The 20,312-nt window shown below is 34.7% G+C and overlaps 1 protein-coding gene across 2 annotated transcripts in view; it reads right to left on the bottom strand.

Moving 5' to 3' along the window:
* ZNF148 (zinc finger protein 148) overlaps positions 1-20,312 on the bottom strand; it is a 136,379-nt gene that overhangs the window by 68,627 nt on the left and 47,440 nt on the right. For both annotated transcript variants that reach the window (XM_082458588.1, XM_082458589.1), the window contains one exon: positions 17,612-17,960. In XM_082458588.1, coding sequence (XP_082314714.1) covers positions 17,612-17,944 — 333 coding nt within the window. In that variant the 5' untranslated portion in view covers positions 17,945-17,960. The remainder of the gene's footprint in view (positions 1-17,611; positions 17,961-20,312) is intronic.

The raw sequence follows: 20,312 nt of genomic DNA, 5'->3' as shown, positions 1-20,312 counted from the left end.
TTCCATTCCACATTATTGTACAGTACCCACTTTTCATCGCTCATCACAATTTGTTTTTAAAATGGAACATTTTCATTACGTTTAAGTAGAGAATCGTGGGACTTCCCTGGTGGCGCAGTGGTTAAGAATCCGCCTGCCATATGTACAGCTGATTCACTTTGTTATAAAGCAGAAACTAACACACCACTGTAAAGCAATTATACTCCAATAAAGATGTTAAAAAAAAAAAAAAAAGAATCCGCCTGCCAATGCAGGGGACATGAGTTCAATCCCTGGAGGAAGATTCCACACACCTTGGAGCAACTAGGCCCATGACAACTACTGAGCCTGTGCTCTAGAACCCGAGAGCCACAACTACTGAGCCCACGTGCCACTACTACTGAAGCCTGCACGCCTAGAGCCCGTGTTCTGCAACAAGAGAAGACACTGCAATGAGAAGCCCGCGTACCACAACAAAGAGTAGCCCCCGCTCACCACAACTAGAGAAAGCCCACCCGCAGTAACAAAGACCCAACACAGCCAAAAATAAATTAGTTAATTTTTAAAAAATGCTTCCAAAAAAAAGTAGAGAATCGCATGCGGAAATACAGTCAAGAAGGTTTTTTTCACTTAACTTATGTGGAACCCAAATATCAAAGCGATTAACATAGCCAAGCTGGTGCAAATGATTTTCAAAGCTTAATTTGGATATATTGAGTATGTCGGCTATCTCTCTCGTGGTATAACACTGATTGTTTTCAATTAATGTCTTGATGTGATAACTATCAACTTCAACTGGTCTACCCGACTGAGAAGCATCGTCCAGGGAGAAATCTCCAGGAAACTTCGCAAACCACTTTTGACACGTTCAATCAGTCACAGCACCTTCTCCATTTGCATTTCAGTTGGGTTTTTACCTTTCTTGAAATAATAAAGCATAATACACCGAAAATGTTGCTTTTTTTCTTCCATCTTCAATATTAAAATGGCTACACAAAAATTCACCTATTTTGATATATTTTTTTAAATGCATACTGATATGACAGCTGTCACAATACCATCAAACAAAATTGTTTCAAATGAAGTTAAAGACAACTTAGTGCTACTAGAGCCATCTTACGGAAAAAAACCGAATGAACCTTTTGGCCAACCCAATATAACTGCTTCTTAAAAATCTAAATTAATCAAACTTATTTAAAATGATTTTTACACAAACATATTTCATTTTCCCTTATATAAACTACAGATAGGTTGCTGCCAGAATGTGGAAAGAACTTCTAGTGGTTCAAGAGAAAGGAAATAATTTTAAAAAAACCAAAGTGGAAAAATGTCAACAATATTTATTGAAGCGTAAGACTTGAGTTTCAATCCCTTCTCTTCCAATTATTATTGGGTAAACTTGGCTTCCATAAGTAGTATGGAAAAATTTTAAAAAGCAAAGGTTGGGAGTTAAAAGAAATACAATCTAATCCCAAAGAGTAATACTAGCAGCGTGAGGCTAAACAACTAAAATTTAATCATTTGGAACTTTCTTCACCTATAAATGGAGGGAATATTCTTCACAGAATTTCTGTAGAGTTAAAAGAGATTATATATGTAAAGTATCAACTATAGTACATAGCAATATATAGTTGATTTTTTGATGTTACTGATTATCGTAATCATTTCCTCATCTGTTTATTAGTGGTAGTAATAATATCCAGCTTATACACATCAGACAATCAAATGAGATTACATAAAAAGCACCCTGAAAACCTTCAAGTTCTAAATAAATATCTATGGTTATTAATTATTATTACACAATTGCAGATGCGTAATTGCTTAGATACATAGAAGATTACCAATTTATACAGAGCATCTCCACTTAGACATCCTATTATCTAAAACTCAATACTGCTAAAAATAAAACCTTTTTTCACATCAGAACCTCCTTCCAAACTCCCTGCCTTTCTTTTCTTCCCTGTGCCTTTCAATATGCTGTATTATATCCCAGTCTCCCATCTAAAGACATCTTTTAATTTTCTTCTCCATTCCCAACCCAAGACCAAGTCCAGTTGTTTTTCTTTTTTCTCAATATCACATACAAATCTGGAAATTATATTTCACATTTCCTACTCCAGATCATTTAAAAAGACATTAAATTGGGAATCTCATACACTACTAGAGGGAGAATAAATTGATCAACATTTGTGGACTATAAATTGGCCAGTATATAATCAAGAGTCTTAAGAAAATCTATACTAAAGAAATAATCTCACATGACAACAATGCCTACATGTAACTTCACAATATTATTTACGATCATAAATAAAGTATGAACAGTCTAATACCCAGTAAAGAAAGAGCGAGATAAATTACAATACAGCTATATGACATACAGTAATTAGAAATCTTACTTTTGAATAATATTGACATAGTGAGATGCTCATGGTTTAAGGTTAAATGATAAATATGTTGATAAATATATTTTTACAATTTTACACAAACACAAATACATATGCAGCACATTTTACATAAACACAACATATGCAGAAAAACAAACAAAAAAAGGAAACACTAAAATACTAACAACAAAATGTTAGTGATTATCCTAGAGTAGTAAGATTACAGCAATTTTTATTATCTTCTTTATAGTTTTTAAATTTTTACATTTTCTCAACAAACGTGTTACTTTATAATCCTAAAAAGACATTAAGTCCAGTCTTAGTACAAATCCCTAGTATTAATCAAAGAAAAATCTATTCATTGTTATCTTAATGTATTAAGTTATTCTAAGAATTGAAACATTAAGCCAGCAAAGGGAAACTGAAAAAATTTCTATGGGTGAGTTGGAAAAAAAAAAAAAAAAGAAAAAGAAAAAGCCATCAAGTAAATCTTGATCCCTATCTCACATCATCAGCAAAAATCAATTCCAAATGGATTGTTAATCTAAATGGAAAAGGAAAATCAAAGTTTCTAGAAGTTAACAAAGGAAAATATCGTCATCACCTTGGGGCAGGCAAAGAATTCTTAAATAGGACACACAAAACACCAAAAGGAAAAGACATAAATTGAACTTCATTAACACTGACTTCTGTTCATCAAAAGAGTAAAAAGGCAAGTCAGAGTGGAAGAGTGGAAAAGTTAACTGATATATATATTCAACAAATATATAAAGAACTATTACAAATCTGTAAGAGAAAGAAACAACCTAATAGAAAAATGGGCAAAAGATGAACATGTACCTTCCAAAAAAATAATATCCAACCAAATTGTCAGTAAATATGAAAGGCACTCAATTTCATTAGTTATCAGTGAAATGCAACCTAACAGATACCAAGGATACAGAGCAATTAGTATAAACTGGCAAAACCATTGAGAAAAACTTCTGACAGAAATTCCTATAGCTGAACATATCCATACCCAGCAAACTCAATCCTAAGCATAAAACCAACAGAAATGAGTGTGCACATGCACCAAAAGACACATCCATGAATATTCACAGCAGGGAATTCCCTGGCAGTCCAGTGGTTAGGACTCGGAGCTTTCACCACCAGGGCCTGGGGTTCAATCCCTGGTCGGGGAATTAAGATCCTGCAAGCCACTTGGCACGGCCAAAAAAAAAAAAAGACTATTCGCAGGAGCACTTTTCAGAACAGCCAACATCTTGAAACAAGACGGCTATTATATTAGATATACTAGAATGAATAAATTCTGATACATTCACACAACTGACAATTATACAGAAATGAGAATAAACAACTACCTATGCAATAACATGGACATATCTCATAAAAAATGTAAAACAAAGAAATCAGACATCAGAGTAGGTAGTACATGATTCTATTTATACTGAATTCAAAGTCAGGTAAAGCTAACTGACCATGATAAAAGTGTTTGGGTAGGGGTCATTTTTAGGAATTAGAGGAGGGTTGTGACTAAATGGGATACAAGAAGGGGAGGGCCTCTGGGATACTGATAATGTTCTATGTCTTAATGTGAGTATCGGTTACACATGTATGTTCATTTCTGAGGAAATTCGTGACTTACAATTTGTGCACTTTTCTGTATGAATGCTGTATAAAAAGACATATACCTAGAGAAAGAGCTTTACAAATATGTAGACATATAGATAGATACAAGAAACATGCTGGTATATATAGATATCTATATATATAAGCATGATCCTTTCATCATTATTGCATTCAAACAAATCTAGTAATAACATAAATATCCATCAATAGGGGAGCGGTTAAATAAAATAAGGCACATCATTTAATCATTCATTAAAATAAATAAGCAAGCTTTATATGCAATAACATGGAAATTTCTACAAAATGTTATTAAATGAATAATGCAAATTTCAAAAGTATATAAAAATAACGTTATCTAATTTGTATAAAACAAAATGTATATTTTCATAAGAAATATATTTACAAAACACATTATATAGAAATAAATACAGACATATATTCTGTATGTTTGTTATAAATTTAAAATTTCCAGGATATCAGTATTAGTGGTTATCTCTTTGGAATCAGAGCAGGAAACAAGGAACTTTTACTTTTTTCTTTGTTCTCTTCTACACTATTTTAATTTTTACAAGGACTATGTAGTCCTTTTATAATAAACTTCATCATACAATTATGAAAAAACCCCAAGTAGACATCTCTGAGACTGATCTAGCTAGACTGACCCTATCACAGCCTTGTCTATAATGATTTCCAATTGGGGCACTACTTTATATAAGAAAGAGTGTAACTCTCATTCAGTACCACTATCTCACAATTCCAAACCAAGCAATTAGACATCAAAGATCAGACAGAACTATATGAAAAGTGTTAGGAGACTGGCTATGTTATTAAAGAATCTAAAAAGAAATATTCTATTAACAATTTATGTCCACCTAAGGGGAAAAGAAAAAGATAAATTGAGTCCAACAACTTTACGAGCACTGGAAGATACTGAAAAGTAGACCATTCTGGGTTAGCTCTCTGAACAGCCTACTAGTGGAGATACCTTGATTCATCGACTTGCCAGGTGAGTTGAAATCAGTAACAATAAGCAATAATATGACTCTCACCAGGAAAAACTATAAAGCAAGATTACTCACTCCATGTTTTCTGCTAAAATATTGATTCCTATCAAATAGGACACTTTCTAAGAGCCATACAAGCAAGTAAAATCTTGTTTAAAAATAAAAAACCCTAGAGAGCTGATATAAATTACCATCTATTTTCTTTAAAATGAGCCCAATTAATAAATGTGTTTCTGAAAATGATAGCGGAAGAGTATGCTGAAGTAAAAAGCATTCGAATGCGGGCAGGGGGAGTACCTCTTTAAGTATACAGACCCAATAAAAGCCAATGCAATCGCCTCAAAAGACAAGGACCCAAGCTGCAAGGAACATAAAATTACTTCTGAATCCCCCAAATGAACTTTAAAAGAAATACAATGGTAGCAAAGGAAACCATAAACAAGACGAAAAGACAACCCTCAGAATGGGAGAAAATATTTGCAAACGAATCAACGGACAAAGGATTAATCTCCAAAATATATAAACAGCTCATTCAGCTCAATATCAAAGAAACAAACACCCCAATCCAAAAATGGGCAGAAGACCTAAATAGACATTTCTCCAAAGAAGACATACAGACGGCCACGAAGCACATGAAAAGATGCTCAACATCACTAATTATTAGAGAAATGCAAATCAAAACTACAATGAGGTATCACCTCACTCCTGTTAGAATGGGCATCATCAGAAAATCTACAAACAACAAATGCTGGAGAGGGTGTGGAGAAAAGGGAACCCTCTTGCACTGTTGGTGGGAATGTAAATTGATACAGCCACTATGGAGAACAATATGGAGGTTCCTTAAAAAACTAAAAATAGAATTACCATATGACCCAGCAATCCCACTACTGGGCATATACCCAGAGAAAAACGTAATTCAAAAAGACACATGCACCCGAATGTTCATTGCAGCACTATTTACAATAGCCAGGTCATGGAAGCAACCTAAATGCCCATCAACAGACGAATGGATAAAGAAGTTGTGGTACATATATACAATGGAATATTACTCAGCCATAAAAAGGAACGAAATTGAGTCATTTGTTGAGACGTGGATGGATCTAGAGACTGTCATACAGAGTGAAGTAAGTCAGAAGGAGAAAAACAAATATCGTATATTAATGCATGTATGTGGAACCTAGAAAAATGGTACAGATGAGCCAGTTTGCAGGGCAGAAGTTGAGACACAGATGTAGAGAATGGACATATGGACACCAAGGGGGGAAAACTGCGGTGAGGTGGGGATGGTGGTGTGCTGAATTGGGCGATTGGGATTGACATGTATACACTGATGTGTATAAAATTGATGCCTAATAAGAACCTGCAGTATAAAAAAACAAACAAAACAACTAATACTAAACTTTCATTGGGTTATTTGTATGGAAATATGTTAATATAAATGTTTCAGACATTACATGAAATTTCTAAAAATCTTATATTTGTATTTGTATGGAAATATGTATGGAAATATGTTCATATAAATGTTTCAGACGTTACATGAAATTTCTAAAAATCTTATATTTGTATTTGTATGGAAATATGTATGGAAATATGTTAATATAAATGTTTCAGACATTACATGAAATTTCTAAAAATCTTATATGTTCTGGTATAATGTTATAAGTCATAATCCTAGTTATTACTTTAAAATGTATATCTCAGAAATAACTAATTTTCTTGTCAACTGCATTATTATGAACTTTCATCAAATCTTTTACCATGGTCATTTTTAAGTCTTTTGTCATTTACAGACAGTTCTGGGTGTACTCTGATGATTTTGCAAATATGTTCCTATAAAAGGGTTTCATCTTCAAGAAATTCATGGAAAAGACTCTGACAAGTACAGGTTTCTGGTAACTGACTGTACTGCTGAACTGAATGAATAAGCATTTTCAGAACTCTGATGAAAAACTGATGAACTCATAAAAGTGCTAACAAAAGATCAAGATGAAAAAAAAAAAAAACAACAATTAATTACATGGGACTGAGTGAACTGATGAGGATGAGTATAATTTTTGTGACTTTCTGTCTGAATTTAAAAAAAAAAAAAATCCCACAAGGACTCAGAGGCAGGGAATATACAAATCAATTTTCACTGCAAAGTAAAGGAGCTGTTACAGTGGAGGATTACTGGACTGAATGGCAATATTATGACATAGTATGAGTGTGTTTCATGTTTGGTAATTGCAATCATTGTTGCTTTTGTTGTGGTCATCCATGTACAATGCTTGGTGTCAGTCTATTTATCTCTTGTAAAAATAAAATACAGTGTGTGTGTGTGTGTGTGTGGAAAAAAAAAAAAAAAAAGAAATACAATGGTAATAAGAACTGGCTACAACTAATAAATAACTTTGTTGAAAAAGTATACAATGTCATAGGGATAACAAGTTGGGAGTTAGCCAAAAAGAGAGGAAGAAACATATCCTACCAATGACTATTTAAGCAAATAAATAGAGCCACACAGACTTGTCACCCTCTAGGATGATTGTGAAAGATCATTTGTTACCAATAAATGTTATACAATTCTGCAACTAAAACAGTATAAAATATGTGGCAAAAATAGTTAAGTATCTTAAAATCACTGACATGGATAAAATGATTATTTTTGTTGTTGTTAAATAGGAGAGGAGAAGTCACTCATTACAGGACATATACTCAAATTCCTAGCAACAGCATATTGGAGTTTTACTGACTGGAGCAACAGGTATTTGGGGAAATATCTATACAATTCTCCTTAAACTAATGACAGGATTTAAGGCAATTTTAAAACTAAAAACGAAAGAGAGGTCTTAAAGCAAGGGCTAAATAAGTCTTGAGTTTCCTAGACCATTAAACAAAATAATCATAAATACTAAATGCAAAAAAGGAGGTCTACAATTTTATTCATGCTGTTTTACAGCACAGAAATTCATGACTAAAATAAAAAAGCTACACGAGCACTGAAGTATATTTCTTCAGGAGTTGTAAATACCTGAAATACTTTACACTTTATTATATCATCAAATGACTAGAACATGATTTTTTATAGCTCCTAATTTATAAAATCCTTTCGTTCAAGTACAACCCAATAGCCTTCTAGAAAACAAATGTGGCATATATCGTTACGAATGACAGTTTGCTCCATTTTGTCAATACAAACATGTCCTTTACTCTTCAACATACTTGACATCAAACTGCAAAAATACAGACCATAAAGTTCCCAATCCCTCTTCTATGGGTATAAGAATTAAAAGGATAAGCCAAATACTTTTTTTCAAATTTCTGAAATAAATTTAGTTTTTGAGTTGAGAAGCTTTCTAACACAGTGCTATCCAATAAAGCTTCCAGCAATGATGGAAATATTCTTTATCTACGCTAATACAGACGCCATTAACCACATGTGGCTACTGAGCACTTGAAATGTGGCTAATGCAATTGAGGAACTGAAATATTAGTTTTAGCTCATTTTAATTCAAATTTCTAACATCTTTGAAAACAAAGTTCTAATGAGCAAACTACGGACATTCAAAAGTTCTGCAGGACTTCCTGGTGGCGCCGTGGTTAAGAATCCACCTGCCAATGCAGGGGACACGGGTTTGAGCCCTGGTCCAGGAAGATCCCACATGCCGCGGAGCAACTAAGCCCATGCGCCACAACTACTGAGCCTGCACTGTAGAGCCCACGAGCCACAACAACTGCGCCCGAATGCCGCAACTACTGAAGCCCCTCCGCCTAGAGCCCGTGCTCCACAACAAGAGAAGCCACCGCAGTGAGAAGCCCGCGCACCGCAACAGAGTAGCCCCCACTCGCCAAAACTAGAGAAAGCCCGCGCACAGCAACAAAGACCTGACGCAGCCAAAAATAAATAAATAAAATAAATTATTTTAAAAACAAGGTTGGCCTGCAGACTGCAGACTGCTGTTGAAAATGTAGAGCCACAGAGTTGAAGCTGGGTGATTGATTTAGAGTAGTAAGGTCAAGATAAATCCTGAAAACCAGCAGTTTCCACAAATGAAAAACTTTTACTTCAACTGTCACAAAACAATAGGGTGTTTACATAGGCTACAGAACCTAAACTGTTATTAACAGTTTAAGAAAACACAAAACTCAACTTTTTGTTTTGCATTAACAAAAAAAAGTTAATATGAAATAAAGTTCTTTGTGACTTCCAAGTGAATGAGCAAATAAAAGGAAAAAAAAACACTTATATGTTCAATATCTATTTTTAAAAGACTTTTAGTACACAATCTAGAAAGGATGAAAGGCCATGTAGCTTAAGTTTTCACCTTCTGGGAGACCTGGATCATACTCTTCTACATCAATGCCCTCTATTTAACTCAAAAATGTATATTCATGATCCCAAGACCTGCCCTTCACCACTATGCCTTATCAGCAGGAATGCATAAGTAATAAGTAAGGGATATAATGTCTCGTGTCTGTTATGTACTACTATAAAGCAATGTTACACAAATCCTAAATTCTGCCATTTGGTATACAGTATGAGACAACTTTTCATTGATTCATTCACACAAGGGACTCAAATTTATCAGCATCTATTAGGAGTAACAGGACTCAATTATGGATAATCCAAAATTTGGAATATCAAGCAGGTATTTAAGAAGTATTAGAAGAGTAAGGAGTTGAGAAAAGTTCAAACCATGCTGGTAAATGAAAAGAATAGCTAAAAAGCAACATGACCCTATGCATGTTAGGCATATCAAAGAAGCACTGAAGAACATACACCAAAATGTTAGGAGTGATTATATCCAGTGGCAGGGGTATGATAGGGTATTCATCCTGGAGATATGTACACCTATGTTCACACAAAAACCTACACATGAACGTTCACAGCAGCTTTATTTGTAATAGCCAAAACATGGAAACAATTAAAATGTCTCTCGGTAAGTGAATGTTTAAACTGTGGTACAACCATACCATGGAATACTACTATATAATAAAAAAGAACAAAGAATTGATATATACAACAACTCAGATGGCTCTCAAGGGCATTAAGTGAAAAAAGTCAATCTCAAAAGGTCACATACTATATGATTCCACTGATATAATACTCTCAATATGACAAAGTTTTAGAGATGGAAAACAGATTAGGGTAGGATAGCCAGGGGTTAGGAATGGTGGGGGTAACAAGAAGAGGTGTGACTACAGAGGGGTAGCACCAGGAAGATCTTTGGTATGATGTTCTGTATCCTGAGAGTCATGGTAGTTACACACACCTACATGTATACAAAGAAAGGTCTAAAACAGTCATCTAAACTTCTACTTTAAGAAGTTACGAAAAGAAGAGCAAATTAAAAATAAAAAGAAGAGCAAATTAAAAAGTAAGCAGAAGGAAAGAAATAAATGAGAGTAAAGATGAAAGAAAGTTCAAATGAACGATAGTGAGCTCAATAAAACCAAACCTTAATCTTTGAAGAGACCAGTAAAACTCTACCCAGATTAATCAAGAAAAAGACAATTAGCACTATCAGGAATGTGAAAAAAGAAATTATTACAAATCCTTTAGACAATAAAAGAATTAAGAAAATATTATGCATATTTTTGTTCAATTAAAAAATAAAAGAATGAACAAATCCTTTGAAAAATATAATTTATCAAAACTAAATCAAGAATAAAATTTAAAATCTGAGTAGCCTTACATGTTTTAAAAATTATATTTGAAAGTAAAAACTTTCCCATAAAGAAAACTCAGCCAAAGATTAGCTTTATTGGTGAAGTCTACTAAATATGTATGATAGAAATAATACCAATCTTACACAAACTCTTTCAGAAAATAGAGAAGGAACTATTTCCTACCCCATTTTAAATGTGGCCAGTATACCTAAAACAAAGACTGCAAGAAAACTAGTATCCCTCATAAACATACACATAAAAATTCTTTTAAAAAAATTAGTAAACTGAATCCAGCAACTTATAAAAAAGATGGCACATCATGACCAAGTGTGGTTTATCCCAGGAATGCAGGGTTGATTTAACATTTGAAAATCAATCAATAAATTCACTATATTAAGAAAAGGGAGGAGGGACTTCCCTGGTGGCACAGTGGTTGGGAATCCGCCTGCCAGTGCAGGTGACAAGGGTTCAAGCCCTGGTCCGGGAAGATCCCACATGCCGCGGAGGAACTAAGCCCATGCGCCACAACTACTGAGCCTGCGCTCTAGAGCCCATGCTCCGCAACAAGAGAAGCCACCACAAGGAGAAGCCCACACACTGCAACGAAGAGTAGCCCCCGCTTGGCGCAACTAGAGAAAGCCCGCGTGCAGCAACGAAGACCCAACGCAGCCAAAAATAAATAAATATATTTTAAAAAAAGGGGGGGAATCATATAATCATCTAACAGATGCAGAAAAAATATCGATGAAGTTATACATCTATTCATAGTTTAAAAAAATCTCAACAAACTAGAAAGAAAACTTCTTCCACCTAATAAATAAAGATCACCTAAGAAAAATCTAGCTAAAACAATTCTTAATGGTGAAAAGCTGAATGCAGTCCCGTAAAGATCAGGAAAAAAGCAAAGATGTCTACTTTTACCACTTCTATTCAACACAGTACTGGAGGCCTAGTCAATACAATAAGGAAGAAAAAAGAAGTTAGCTTGGAAAGGAAGATGTAAAATTTATGGATAATAGGGACTGTGAATAAACCTAAGGAATCTTACTAGAACTAATAGGTGCATATAACAAGATCACAGAATACATGGTCAATATAAAAAGAATCAACTGCATTTCTATATACCAGTCATAAACAATTACACACTGAAAATTTTTTGAACACACAGCAACGAAGACCCAACGCAGCCATAAACAAACAAATAAATAAATAAATAAATTTATATTAAAAAAAATACAGCGATCAAGAGTAATACTGATGCAGGAGGGAAATCCAAAAGGGAGGGGATCTCTGTATGTGTATGGCTGATTCATTTTGCTGTGCAGTAGAAGCTGACACAACATTGTAAAGCAACTATACTCCAATAAAAATTAATTTAAAATAAAAGAGTAATACTAATGGAAAGACAGACACTAGATCAAACAAAATGAAAACAGAAGAGAAATAGTTTAACTTCTATAAAAATGTACCCAAAAGAAAAGAAAAAAGACTTGCACAACAATGTTCATAGCAGCTTTATCCATAAAGGTTGAAAACTAGAGATAATAACCATAAAGAAGGAAATAAATAAACAAAATTTTAGGATAATATAACAACAGAATGTTAATCAACAATGAAAAGGGATGAACTACTTATACACCCAACCAACATGAAAAACTGCAAAAACACTATGCTGAGCAAAAGAAGCTGGAGAAGAAATTTTAAAATACCTACTTCATTAGTGTGACAACTAAATAACCAAGCCATCATTCTCTTTCTAATGCAACTGAAAATTAATTTAAAATACATTACAATAGACTACTGCTTTGAGGTGCTCAGTACCAACACCTGCGAAATGAAACCCTTAATCAATCCCTAACTTGTGAGATTATACTATAACACAATAGGAATGTACACTTTGTAAAGATGAATGTTACTTTTTAATATACTTATCCACAGGAAAAGCAATTATTATCTTACATTGTTTCAGTTGCTTTTCAATTAGTAAGTAAAAACTATGTGAAAAATACTGCTATTTAGTTACAGCTATTTAGTTCTTTTTTTTTAATTTTATTTATTTATTTTCTTCGTTGCTGCACGCAGGCTTTCTCTAGTTGCGGCAACTGGGGGCTACTCTTCGTTGTGGTGCAAGGGCTTTTCATTGCAGTGGCTTCTCTTGTTGCGAAGCATGGGTTCTAGGAGTACGAGCTTCAGCAGTTGTGGCACGAGGGCTCAGTAGTTGTGGCTCGCGGGCTCTAGAGCGCAGGCTCAGTAGTTGTGGCACACGGGCTTAGTTGCTCCGCAGCATGTGGGACCAGGGCTCAAACCTGTGTCCCCTGCACTGGCAGGCGGATTCTTAACCACTGTGCCACCAGGGAAGTCCCTATTTAGTTCTATAGTAGAATTTTTTCAAATAAAATTGATATTCTATAGGGGAAAAAAAAAAAAGAAGCTGGACACAAGAGTTACATATGATTCCATTCACATAAAGTTCTCAAAGGACAACACTAATCTATGATGGGGGAGAAAAAACCCACAACAACTGTTGTGGAGTGGACTGACCAGGAAGAAACACAAACTTTCTAGGATGATGAAAATATTCTGTACCTTGATGCCTTGTGGGTTATACAAGTTTATGCAGTTGTAAAAACTCTAAACTATAAACTCAGGATCTCACAGCATTTCAATTTAAACTTTTTCTCAATTAAAAAAAATTTCTTTCACTCAAAAAGTATCTGACTGCCTACCATAGCCCAGTTATTGAGAACACAAAGTTAAAATACAGGTTCCAGGAAAGAGACCTCATGGTCCTGCAAGCCAAGAAATGAAAAATAAGTTAGTTACTATAATGAAAATTACACAAAAGAAAGCTTTGAGAAGTGAAAAACGGTAGACTGCCAAACAAAGAATATTACAGGTATATACAACATGTACAGAAGTAATAGAAAAAATCATATTGGACCTGGGCAACTAATGTAATTTCAATGTACTTAAAAGTATGAAGCGGGGAGAGGGGCTTGAAGCACTGTACACAGGAGCTGGATAAGATAAGAAGGGACCTGATCACCCTTTCAGCCCAAGCAAAAGAATACATTTCAGCTGTTTAGCAATAAGAAACCTCTGAAAAAGTTTTGATAGGGGAGTGATAAGTATAAATATCGTTTTAGAAAGATCACTATAGGAACCATCTGAAATACAGACTGGATAAGGCTCAGGCTACAATCAGTCCAATAAGAAAGCTATTGCGGGACTTCTCTGGTGGTGCAGTGGTTAAGAATCCGCCTGCGAATGCAGGGGACACGGGTTTGAGCCCTGGACTGGAAAGATCCCACATGCCACGGAGCAACTAAGCCCGTGCGCCACAACTACTGAGCCTGCACCCTAGAGCCCGCGAGCCACAACTACTGAGCCCGAGTGCCTAGAGCCTGTGCTCCGCAACAAGAGAAGCCACCGCAATGAGAAGCTCGCACACCACAATGAAGAGTAGCCCCTGCTCACCGCAACTAGAGAAAGCCCATGTGCAGCAATGAAGACCCAATGCAGCCAAAAATAAATAATAAATAAATCAATTTATTAAAAAAAAAAAGCTATTGCAATCAATATACAACTTTACCCAACAACAGCAAAACACTAATTCTTCTCAATCTCACATGGAGCATTCACCAAGACAGATGACATTCAGGGCCATAAAACACAACTTCCCAAATGTAAAAGAACAGAAAATCATATAATAAACACTCTCAGACCACAACAGAACTAAACTAGATATCAGTAACAGAAAAATAGTTGGAAAATCCCCAAATGCTTGGATATTAAACAACATACTTCCAAATAACACATGAATCAAAGAAGAAGTCTCAGAAGAAATTAAAAGATAAAATGAACTAAATGAAAATAAAAATACAACTTATCAAAATGTGAGGGACACTGAAAGCAGTGCTTAGAGAGAAATTTATATCACTGAATGCTATATTAGAATGCCATTTCTATATATCAGAAAAGATCTAAATCAATCACCTAAACTTCCACCACTGAAAACTGGAGGGGCAGATGGCAAATTAAGTCCAAAATAACAGAAGAAATCATAAAAATCAGAGCAGAAATCAATGAAACTGAAAACTGGAAATCAACAGAAAAAATCAAAAGCTAGTTCTCTATAAAATTAGTAAGTCTTTACTGGGGAGAGGTAAAAATGGGGAATTGGTGTTCAGTGGGTATAGAGATTCAGCTCTGCAAGATGAAACAATGTGAGTATAGTTAACTGTATGCTGATATTGTATGTAATACCATATGCTTAAAAACTGTTAAGATACTTTTTTTAAAAAAAAGGCAGCAAGCCTATAGCCAGGCTAAGAAAAAAAGGTATAAATTACTGATATCAGAAATGAAAGTGGGGACATCACTACAGACCCCATAGACATTAAAAGGATAATAAAGGAATACTATGAACAACTCTATGCCCGCAAATTTGATAACCTAGATGAATTGAACCAATTCCTCGGAAGACACAATCTGTCAAAACTCACACAAGAAGAAACAGACAATCTGAATAGGTCTATAGCTATTAAAGAAATTGAATCAGTAATTAATAACCTTCCAAAAAAGAAAGTACCAGGCCCTACGGATTCACTGGTGAATTCCACCAAACATTCAAGGAAGAAATTATACCAGTTCTCTACAATCTCTCCCAGAAGACCAAAGCAGAGGGAATACTCCTAACTCATTCTATGAGGCCAGGATTACTCTAATATCCAAACCAGACAAAGATATTGCACGAAAAGAAAACTAGACCAATCTATCTCATGAACATAGATAGATGCAAAAATCCTCAACAGCTATTAGTAATCTGAATCAAACAATGTGTAAAAAGAATTATACGCCACAACAAAGTGGAATTTCTTCCAGGTATGCAAGGCTGATTCAACCTTTAAAAATTAATTAGGGGCTTCCTTGGTGGCACAGTGGTTGAGAATCTGCCTGCCTATGCAGGGGACACGGGTTCGAGCCCTGGTCTGGGAGGATCCCACATGCCGCAGAGCAACTAGGCCTGTGAGCCACAACTACTGGAGCCTGCGCGTCTGGAGCCCATGCTCCCAACATAGGCCCGCGCACCACGATGAAGAGTGGCTCCCGCTTGCTGCAACTAGAGAAAGCCCTTACACACAAACGGAGACCCAATGCAGCCAAAAATAAATAAATTAAAGAAATTCTCAAAAAAAAAAATTAATTAATGTAATCCATCACCATCAACAGGCTGAAAAAGGAAAAGGCTATTGCAATGGACTAGGTAAAAGTTGGTGAGCACATGTATTAGAACACAGCTGTAAGTAGTTATCCATTCATTCACACCATGTGCCAACACCTGGGACATAATAGAAAATAAGACAAAATTCATGCTCTCATACATAGATAGAGCCTACAATCTATCAGAGAGACAGACAGTGAACAAGTCCCTGTTGCAGGAACTACACCTAGACCAGACAGAAGTGACAAGCTGATGATGATGAAGTTTTAACTAGGTTAAAAAACAGGGAGGGGCTAGGACTGAGGGGAATATTACAAGTAGGATATACAAAGGTCCTAAAGCAAAAGAAAAAGCACAGTATATCAGAAGTACTGAAAGGATCCAGGTTTAATATCACATAAACAATAGAAGAGGATTACATTACAGTTGTAGTTTTGCTGGTCATCAGGTAAAAATAAAGATACAAGAAGGCAAAAAAAAACACTCAGCCTCCTTACCTTCGTGAGCCTCCCACACTCCCTGCCTGCATCAGCACCATGCTCAGGAAGGCCCTGCTCCTCTCTGCCTGGTTTGCCCTGGCTGTGACTTACCCCACACTACTCCCAGAATTCATCACTGACCTACAGTCAGTCAACCACTGTCCTACTACACTTGACCAGTGACCAAGATACAGAAACAACCATTGACTTGTATTTGGAGAACACACAGGCTTTTCGCATTACCTACTAATGTGGAATTAAACACCCTCAGCTGTGAGGAAGAAGTCACTAAGGCCAGAGTTGATTATGAGTCACTTCACACAGAAAACTCATGGAGTAAAGACTATGAAGATGTCACTGCTGGTTATTCCAAAGAGCCCGTGACTGAAGCACCAGATGAGCCCAGCATTTTCATGGGACGCAATGAGTCCAGCTCACTGTTTTTGTTTTTTGTTAGAAAATGAAGCAATTCTCCATTAGCTGTGACCATCACTCTGCTAACCACAACTTTCTAAAAAGATTCTGAGCCTCTGAACAAGCCTACCATTCCATTATAGGAGCTTGAATAATTGCAAAGACTGTGAGACATAGGATGTACCCACTTGAGGAAAGAGTGGCAGAAATTGTACACAGACAGAAAAGGGGCATCTCGTAATCTCTTCACCATGTCCCATTTAATGTGGGCCCAATAAATGTTCATTTGAATTGAAAAACAAAGAAGTTATGGGTGCCTACAAAAGAGTACCTTAGGTGATGACCTATGACATCCAGAGTAAACAGACTAAAGAGCTGATATCCTTTTTAAAGATAATGAAAAAAATAAAGATGGCAGGAACTGCCAAGAGTTACAGAATTTGAAGGAAAAACTCTCTAGTGTACAATCTTTTTCCAGCTGTGCTCCAGATTCAATCTTTCTACTCTTTAAGGAGAAATCCAGAAGTTGAAACAAAGTATCTTTTTAAATTAAGCACTTAAAATTTAATACACACACACAAATTCAATACACAGTAATCCTGATAAATAAATAAATAAATGTTATCCAGAAAAGATAAGTTTCTGAAATGTAATACCAACACTTAATTTTGCCTTTTCAACTATGATTTTTACCAATATTTAGTATATCTATTTAATAATGCCCATTTGAACTATTTATATTCAGCCTTTAAACACTTTCTGAAATTTTTTCAATGACTTGTATCACTTAACACAAAATTAATTATGTTTCTAACTGTAAGTTTAATATCTTATAAAGGAATTACTTACAGGGACATTAAGTGCATACTGTAGTCCTTGAGGAAGTCTTTCATGTGTCTCCATCTGCTCTTCATCATTTTTCACTGTCTCCTCATGGACCATGAGTTCATCATGTGATATCATATCCTGTTGTCTCATTTCACTTTCTTGTAACACTTCATCTGCAGCAAGGATCTCCTGGTGAGGCATACTCCGATCTTGAAGAACTGACTCCTGCAGCTCTCCAGACACAGTAGACTGGCCAGACACTCCACCCATTACAACCATTGCCCTGGAAGACTGCATTTCGTCTATGCCGCCACATTTAAGAAATAATCCTTCCAGTTTGTCGTCAATGTTCATGCTTAAGTATAACTGCCTAGAAAGACCAAGTTTGGCAACAAAGCATAATAAATTAGTTTTATATGTCTACTTGAATTTTTTAAATTTCAAATTATGAAAGGTTCACACTATAATAAAAATGTTTTATTCATATAATTCAATATTGCCTCCAATTTAAAAATTACCATGATAAATTTCCAAAGGCTGGTAGAGTAAAACACAAATTTTTATTTCTGACATTAAGACACAAAATCCTAATCTATTTCATTATGAAAAATGAGCATAACATAAAGCAAATTGGGGGAAAGTATTTGTAACACCAGAAGGATCCACATCCTTTAATATACTAAAATGTCTTAAAAATAAAAAGAAATAACGTTAAGAAATAAACTGAGAGAACAGTATCAGGCAAATCATAAAGAAAAATTAGAAATAGTCACTAAATATATAAAATAATATTCACTTACAGTAGTAATTAAAGAAATGAACATTAAAACCATATTTTATCCACCAAACTGATAATAACTCTTAAAAAATACATCTGAGGTTGAGGTGGCAGGGGAAAAAAAAAAAAAAGACACTCATCTACTGACAGTGGGAGTATATTAGTTCAACTATTTTCAAAGGTAATTTGGTACCATAAAAATGCACATATTCTTTGAACTGGTGATTTTACTTTTAGGAACCTATCCTGATGAAATGAGAAATACATATAAAGATATGCATGGAAAATCACTACAGCAGTACTTCAATAGTGAAAAACTGGAATTACACTGCGTATTCAACAAAAGGAAACTGGTTAAATTATATTCATACATATGTTTTAAAACTAGACTTCAGTAAATTTACTAAAAATCATTGAACTGTACACTTAGGATGGGTGAATTTTATTGTATATAAATTATATCTCAATGTTTTTCTTAAAAACAGAATCAGAAAAATGGCTATCCTTGGGTGAAGAGGCCTTTGATAGGAGGTAGGAAAAGGGGGGGGTGTCTGGAAACTGACAATGTTTTTCCTGAGTTGAATGCTGATTGCACAGGTGTGCTCACGTTGTAAAATTTTAAGATGTATATATCCGTGATATGCATACATTTCTGCCAGAATAAATAAATTCAAATTTACTGAATTTATACTTCAGTAAAAAGTTAAAGTCTGTTGGAATTCAAAAAATATCCATATGGTCAAAAAATATTCTTGAAAAATATTTGAAAATATGGGGGAAAAGCCTGATATATTAAGAGAAATGTGTGTATAAATATGTGTTTGTACACAGATTTACTGAAAATGCTAACAATATTAATATTAACACTGCGTGGTGAAATTACCAGGTTTTTTTCATATTTACATTTATCTCTAATTTGAAAACTTCCTATAATAAAATTTTATTTCTTTCAAATGTTTTTAAATTTGTTAAAATGGAAAAAGTAGTATTTTCATTACTAATATATTCTTAAATAGTTGCACATGATTAAATAAATTTAAGAGGTCATGATAAGAACTAGACACTATTAAATAATTACATTATCTTATTACATTATCTTATTTTTTCCATTATTATAGAAAAAACAGGCAACGTTAAATCTTCTAACTTTCGGTGCTGTAAATTCGCACTCCACTGTGTTACTTGAGGCACTAGCATAACAATAATCATGAAATCCAAAGAAACTTCATCTCAAAGGATGTCAGAACATTGGTACTGTTTGTTTTTTATCAGATTGTGCAAAATAAACACACACACTCGCCCAACATGACGGGCCCACAATTAGTAAATGCATTAACTATGTTTCAGTTTAGTCACCTCTTTCCCAAATCAGTCAGGTAGTAATGGTTACTACTTTGATCATAGCTTTCAGAGGTACAATAAATGATCAGTTAAATTCAAATACACTACTGAAATTTAAATACTCTTTCATTTACTAAGGTTATCATCTAGGGAGAAAACTTTACTTAAATGCACAGCTCAAAAAACAGCTCGTATAAACAGCAAAGTAAATAAAAATATAATTCATACTTGCTAACCTTGTCTTCCCTGGTACCAGGTAGTATGGTAAGTCCAGAATACATACTGGACAAAGGAACAAGAATCTAATTTCTCTTTCCAAAATCTTTAAGTAGTCTAAAGGACAAACATTTAAAACATATCACCAAATAACTGTCCTCTTCAAATATTCTATTTATCACATTTCTAGAGAATAAACTATCCCACAACTAAGTGAAATTTAAGTCTCTTAGGGTTAAAATTTGCTTATTTCTTTGGAAATCCTTACCAAATCAATTATATTCTTCTAATCTGTTTATTGTTTTCCTAAAGGATTTGGAAAGCCCCCAACTTAAGAGGGACGTATATATACACAAAGCCACCCTTTATTGCTGTGACATCTGCAAT

This window comes from Balaenoptera physalus, assembly GCF_965194825.1.
Source record: "Balaenoptera physalus genome assembly, chromosome: 4".
NCBI classification, from domain to species: Eukaryota; Metazoa; Chordata; class Mammalia; order Artiodactyla; family Balaenopteridae; genus Balaenoptera; species Balaenoptera physalus.
Note: the sequence above shows the minus strand (reverse complement) of the source record. Positions and strands in the feature narration are given on the sequence as shown.